Raw genomic sequence first — 7,372 nt, 5'->3', positions numbered from 1 at the left:
ACATCAGACTGTGGATGAGGTCAGAGAGGATTTATGAATCCACCTTTATGACATTGTAAAATCCACCATCACTACTCATTAACCCGTGAGAAATACTTTTCTCCCATTTGCAGCTCGGCCAATCCTAGGCCTGCATGGCTGAGCTGAGTTGAGAGTCAACCCTTTAAAAGGAAGGAGGGAGATGAATGGAGAGCAGAGACTGAGGTGAGCAATCTTCCAAACACACCAACAACAGCAAGACTAAAGGCTCAAAGCAAACCTCTCAAAAGACAAGATGAAGACCATTCTCTCCATTGCTCTCATTGTCCTGGCTCTCTGTCTGGTGTCTGAAGCCCAAGCTGTCCAAGTCAAAGTACAGGTAAGGGCTCCTCTTAAAGCAAGGTTAACCTTACTATCATTCACTATAATATGATGACTATAGACTGCAAATATGTCAGAATGGTCAATGGTAAACTAATGAAATAATGTTCTGTTAACCTTCGGTATGTAGCTCTAACAGACAAAATTCTGTGTAGCATTTTCTTTTTATTAACAAAGCATATACTTGGTGCAAGCCATCATTACAAGTCTATGGGCATCCTCATCACATACAGAATGTGTAAAGCATCGCTATGATTGGCTGGGTCCCCAATATGACCGTCAGATATAATGCTCTGTCTAACCGTGTCTCTGTCCTCTCCTCTCTTCTCTTCTCTGTAGGAGGGTGACTTTTTTTTCTCACTGGAATCAGTGAAGAAGCTTCAAGAACTGACAGCAGAGGGCAGCAGTGTAAACGGAATGCAGAATCCTCGTCTCACCGGCACCAGCTTTGCTTCTGTCTGTGCTAACCCTTCTTTGCCACAGGAGTTCATGTCCCTTTGCATGCAGAGAGGGGCAAGCATGTCTCTCTCAAAACTAGGTAAGAAAAGACCACTCTATAGAATAATATCCACTATAGTCCAACTTGGTGGATCGGACCAGATTGTGATAAGATCGTAATCATTTGCTGATGGAGTCATTGATCTGAATTGCATAGAACATATCTCTTATGTACATCTAGTTGGTCTCTGCAATATGCAGTTGTAGTTTGATTGATTGAGTGATTTTGGAACATGTTTTTAACACTGTACCTTTCTCTTCATTCTTCCAGCTGCTGTGCCTATGGACATCTGTGAGATCTGTGCCTTCGCTGCCTGCACAGGCTGTTAATGAAAATATCAACCTGACTGCCATCAGAAGACAAACCACTCACAATTCTCATTCAGCATATCGTGACAACAATTTCGATTTCATGTTTAAAATTGCCATCTTCAGATGGCCGAAAACATAACTGGCTCAAAAATACAAAGACTGATTAATTGATGGAGGCAAATTTTCTAGAAACTGTTACTTTGGAGCTTATTTAGCACTTCTTTGACTGCTTTTCCTTTTATCAATTGACTTTTATTTTGAGGGTTTTGGGTTTGTTACAGTTCTATCTTACCAGGCTTTGTACTTATTTAATGTTCTTTTTGTTTTCATTGAGTCTTTGGGATTTTGTATTCTTTTGTATGTTTATGAATGCCTCATGTTTAATAAAAAAGCATTGAAAAACACGTAATGTTGTTTGAGTGAGTGGTCTACCAACTGTAACGGACCAGAAAACCTTGAATAGATCATCTGATAAACTGACAGAAATTGGAACAACACAGAGAACAATACTTAATCCAATGTTGGTTGAAACCTGAAATGAGTCTTTCCCCACATATTTATTGAGAGCAAACCTTGAATAGAGCCTATATTTGATAAACTAGCAGACATTGGCACAACACACAGAATAATACTTCATCCGCTTTTGGTTGAAACTTGGCATTTGTGTCTTTTCTCCAACACATCCATTGAGAGGACGATAGTACACCTCAAGGCTAACGAATGTGTGATGGCACCGGAGGGGATGAATGCAGTGGCGGCTCCTGAAAAAATTCTCAGGGGGGGCAATTTTTCTGATGATTTAGGTGACCTACACACATTTTTTAAAAGATATGTCCAGCAACAACATGAAGACAGGGGCAGCATATAAGTCAATACCAGAAGCATTTATTGACTGATCTCAAAAGTGTTGGCTTACAAAATCAAAATAAGTTATCACAGTAAAAATAATCAAGGGTGTTCTTTCACATTCCTCAACACTGCATAAACAATATGCATTTCCATAAACAAATGAAATATCAGCTGAAAATACAGCATCTTGGTATTTGTTCAGATTGCAGGATCAACAAGAGCTTTTACCACATTTTTTGCCTCATGGTTGAATTGGAAATATGTGCACCTGAGCATAATTCACAACAAGCAAGCAGGAGCTTTTGATAGAGGCTACTGAAAACATTGATGCAAGTTATTGGTAATAAGACATTTTTATAGACTTCCATATTCTGCCCTCTTGTATAGATTTGTGAAAATGAACAGTGATAGACATTTTGCCTGAAAACAGAATTTGAAAGTAATTTCTAGAAAAGGTAAACACAGCTATCTGTATGGCTTTGTAAAAATGAACAACCATATTCTGGCCAATTGTATACATTTGTAAATATGAACAACCATATTCTGGCCAATTGTATAGATTTGTAAAAATGAACATGAACAGATTATTTATTTTTTTACTTTAAAAAAAATGAAAAATAACTATTTTAAACAACATCAACTGTGAACTGATTTGGGCGTGTGTGTGTTAAAGAGACAGACAGGGAGGGACAAAGAGAGAGAGAGGCTACATTACTTGTACTGAAACTGTTCTCTTCTCTGTTTCAATACAGCAAAGCGTTCAATGACTTTCTCATTGAAATCAGGCATGCTGAGGACTAGTTCCCTCTCCATGGAAAGCATGGCCAGTGCATTCAGACGTTCCTGGCCCATTGAATTTCGCAGGAATGTCTTAACTCGTGTCAAAGTTGAGAAACATCTCTCAGCTTCAGCTGTTGTCATGGGAGTAGTTATGAGGATGTTCAACAGAGTCACAGTCTCAGAGAACGTCTCCTGGAGGTTGTAGCTCATGAGAACCTGGTACAGTGCCAGTGCACCACAGCATCCCTTGAATTCAGGATTCTCATAGATCAGAGATAGTTCTGTCTTGAGCTTTGCCTTGCTCAGCATGGGGTATGCATTCACAGTGGCATTCAGAGCCTCATCAGGAAATGAATGGCAGTACCTTTCAAACATGTCTGCTTGCAGTAAGGTAGCACTCACAAGGTGGCCAGAGAAAGAGAACCTTTCTTTGGTGTGATCCAGGATGGTGTTGCAGACCTCTTCAGACAGCCTCTGCTTCTCCTCTTCTCTCAAAGCTGTTCTGGGTCTTTTGGCTCCTGTTGCTTCTTGCAGCTGCTGTTGAGAGGAGTCCCTGAAGGCAAACAGACCAATGTGTTTGTTGGCTTTGTACAGTATTGTTGTCTATGTGATGCACAGGTATATGCAATGTATCCATGTATAGTACAAATACTTCAGTTCCACTTAAAAAAAAAGAAAATTGGTGTCCTTAAAGGTTGGATTTTCCAACTTTTTTAATTAAGTCATTAAGATCAATTCCAAAAGATGATTTTTTTATTTTTTTATTCCTCTTTTTAGTCAACTTTAGAATGTGTTCATACACTTATGAGCACCACTGTACAGTACACATAGTATATAAAATAAGCTAGATTACACCACTGGCCATATATAATGAGAATAATGTAATTTCAAACACAAATGCAGTCTCCTTTCATGCATACATTTTCAAATAAAGCTCTGCTTTGAGAAAGATCGAATGATATTGTTTAATCTTACCTTATGGCCTGCACACTGCTTGTGAAGCTGTCGAGGGCACGTTTGATAAAGACAGCATCGATGTCCTTCTTCTGTAGCTTCTGGTACAGAATGTCGACGTGGGGCATGATTTTGTGAAAAAGCCGCAGGAAAAAAATAAAATCTTCATCATGTAGCATCCTCACGTAGCCAGATGCCTCTCTCACGGTGGGCTGGTCAAATGAACCCAATGAACCCGTCCGAATGGCTTCAAAACATTCTATGAGGTCGTCTCGATTCTCGTAGACAGTGTTCACGACTCTGCTTAGTAGAAACCTGTTGAATTATTAAATTTGGTCTGGGAGGTCCTAATTGTTTCGTTGCCAATTTATCTTGATTTGTTCGCCGACAAAAAGGAACTTCTTTCAAAGAGACAATCGAGTTGCACTGAAGGCTAGCCATTTTGACAGTAGTAGTGAATTGATTGATGAGGCTACCCGCTCTTTTCTTAGTTACGTTCATGGTTATGTTACGTATGACGAAAGCGCGTAAGTGCAAGCCCTCAGAAACCCATAGAGATTGTATTGAAAGCTCTGATATTTGAAAAAAATTGATTTTACATTAGAGGCTATGAGAGACTTCTGGGCGATTTTCAACCTGACTGAAATCGCCCCAAAACGGGCGGGGACATTTGAAGCACGACTTTAGCCTGATTGGACATTTAGTGGCAGATCAGACGTCTAGATTAGAACACTGATAACTACTGTTGCCGTGATATAATTGATTAGAAAAAAAAACCTTCCTTTTCCCGTTTGGCAGTGCGTCGCCCATATCGCCCTAATGAACACACTGCCCCTGGATGAATGCAGTTTTATGGACCCTTAACCAACCGTGCTATTTTGTTTGTTTTTTCGTATTGTTTGTAACTTATTTTGTTCATAATGTTGCTGCTACCGTCACTTAGAACCGAAAAGAGCTTCTGGACATCAGAACAGCGATTACTCACCTTGAACTGGACTAATAATTTTTCTTTAATGAGTCAGATGAGAGGGATTTGCTCAAGACACCCGACAGGGCCCTCATCCCCGTCATTCGCTGGAGAAAGAAAAGGAGATATCGTGGAAGGAGATCGGGGTGCCTGATAAGGAGCCGGCGACGAGTGGCTAATCTGCCTTTGCCATCGATACTATTGGCCAACGTACAATCGCTTGATAATAAAGTGGACGAACTACAACCACGTACAGTTGAAGTCGGAAGTTTACATAGACTTAGGTTGGAGTCATTAAAACTTGTTTTTCAACCACTCCACAAATTCCTTGTTAACAAACTATAGTTTTGGCAAGTCAGTTAGGACATCTACTTCGTGCATGACACAAGTAATTTTTCCAACAATTGTTTACAAACAGATTATTTCACTTATAATTCAATGTATCACAATTCCAGTGGGTCAGAAGTTTACATACACTAAGTTGACTGTGCCTTTAAACAGCTTGGAAAATTCCAGAAAATGATGTCATGGCTTTAGAAGCCTCTGATAGGCTAATTGACATCATTTGGGTCAATTGGAGGTGTACCTGTGGATGTATTTCAAGGCCTACCTTCAAACTCAGTGCCTCTTTGCTTGACATCATGGGAAAATCAAAAGAAATCAGCCAAGACCTCAGAAAAAGAATTGTAGACCTCCAGTCTGGTTCATCCTTGGGAGCAATTTCCAAATGCCTGGAGGTACCACATTAATCTGTACAAACAATAGTACGCAAGTATAAACACCATGGGACCACGCAGCCTTCATACCGCTCAGGAAGGAGACGCGTTCTGTCTCCTAGAGATGAACGTACTTTGGTGCGAAAAGTGCAAATCAATCCCAGAACAACAGCAAAGGACCTTGTGAATATGCTGGAGGAACAGGTACAAAAGTATTTATATCCACAGTAAAACAAGTCCTATATCGACATAACCTGAAAGGCCGCTCAGCAAGGAAGAAGCCACTGCTCCAAAACCGCCATAAAAAAGCCAGACTACAGTTTGCAACTGCACATGGGGACAAAGATCGTACTTTTTGGAGAAATGTACTCTGAACTGTTTGGCCATAATGACCATCGTCATGTTTGGAGGAAAAAGGGGGTTGCTTGCAAGCCGAAGAACACCATCCCAACCGTGAAGCACAGGGGTGGCAGCATCATGCTGTGGGGGTGCTTTGCTGCAGGAGGGACTGGTGCACTTCACAAAATAGATGGCATCATGAGGAAGGAAAATTATGTGGATATTTTGAAGCAACATCTCAAGACATCAGTCAGGAAGTTAAAGCTTGATCGCAAATGGGTTTTCCAAATGGACAATGACCCCAAGCATACTTCCAAAGTTGTGGCAAAATGGCTTAAGGACAACAAAGTCAAGGTATTGGAGTGGCCATCACAAAGCCCTGACCTCAATCCTATAGATAATTTGTGGGCAGAACTGAAAAAGCGTGTGCGAGCAAGGAGGCCTACAAACCTGACTCAGTTACACCAGCTCTGTCAGGAGGAATGGGCCAAAATTCACCCAACTTATTGTGGGAAGCTTGTGGAAGGCTACCCAAAACGTTTGACCCAAGTTAAACAATTTAAAGGAAATGCTACTAAATACTAATTGAGTGTATGTCACGCCCTGGCTCTGGGGACTCTTAAATGTTGAGCCAGGGTGTGGATTTGCTATGTTTAGTTTTTCTATGTTTTTGTTCTAGATCGTTTGATCTATGTTGGCCAGGGTGGTTCCCAATCAGAGGCAGCTGTAGCTCGTTGTCTCTGATTGGGGACCATACTTAGGCAGCCTGTTTTGCACTAGTCTTTGTGGGATCTTGTTCCGTAAAGGTTTGTGTTGTTGTAACCTCAGGACTTCACGTATCGTTCGTTTTGTTGTTTTGTTCGTGTGTTGTGTACTCAATAAAGATGTACACTTATCACTTGGTTCCACGAGTCATCAGTCAACGTTCGTGACAGTGTATGTAAACTTCTGACCCACTGGGAATGTGATGAAAGAAATGAAAGCTGAAATAAATCATTCTCTCTACAATTATTCTGACATTTCACATTCTTAAAATAAAGTGGTGAAGCAGTCCTTCAGTGTTTTTAGGCCATTCTACCATTTCTATTTTCTAAGCGAATGTGAAAGTAACAGAAAATTGAAGGTATGTATTCTGCCACAGTCTCTTTGTAATGTTCACTGACAAGTATAGAGACAATTGTTAGAAAATAAATGAATATTCTTTGTTTCTCTGAGGGGTCAAAATTAATTCATACGTAGCCTATGAACTGAGGTCTCAATTCAGTGGAACTTATGTTGCAGTTAGCTGTTTTTCCCATGGTCAAATACAATACACAGAATGGTTTAGAGACTGTAAAAACCTATTGATACCTCTATTGCTATCAGGTAGACTTATCACAGGTAGATGCTTTCAATTCCCAGCCATATAGTGGGGCAGTTAAGCTGATGAATCATTCACTTTTTGATAAAAGCACCACATTTGGCAGAGATGTAGAGTTATGTACCCTAAAAAGATTTAGATATGGAGCCACCCCAGATTTCAAAATGGCCCCCGACTGCAAAACTATTTTACAATTCAGAAGGACTGCTTTGAGGTGAAGGCCCCAAATTTGTCACA

The 7,372-nt window shown here is 40.4% G+C and overlaps 1 protein-coding gene across 1 annotated transcript; it reads left to right on the top strand.

The window, feature by feature from the left end:
- Nucleotides 1-253: 253 nt before the first annotated feature.
- On the top strand, nt 254-1,188 carry LOC311138515 (guanylin-like; the record flags this gene model as incomplete). Its single annotated transcript, XM_084173231.1, has 3 exons — nt 254-358; nt 700-898; nt 1,130-1,188. Exons 1-3 carry the CDS (start codon nt 275-277, stop codon nt 1,186-1,188), a joined length of 342 nt encoding a protein of 113 aa, XP_084029357.1. The 5' UTR covers nt 254-274.
- Nucleotides 1,189-7,372: the final 6,184 nt, after the last annotated feature.

Source organism: Coregonus lavaretus (assembly GCF_964263955.1).
Source record: "Coregonus lavaretus genome assembly, chromosome: 12".
NCBI lineage: Eukaryota > Metazoa > Chordata > Actinopteri > Salmoniformes > Salmonidae > Coregonus > Coregonus lavaretus.
This window is presented reverse-complemented; position numbering and strand designations above follow the sequence as displayed.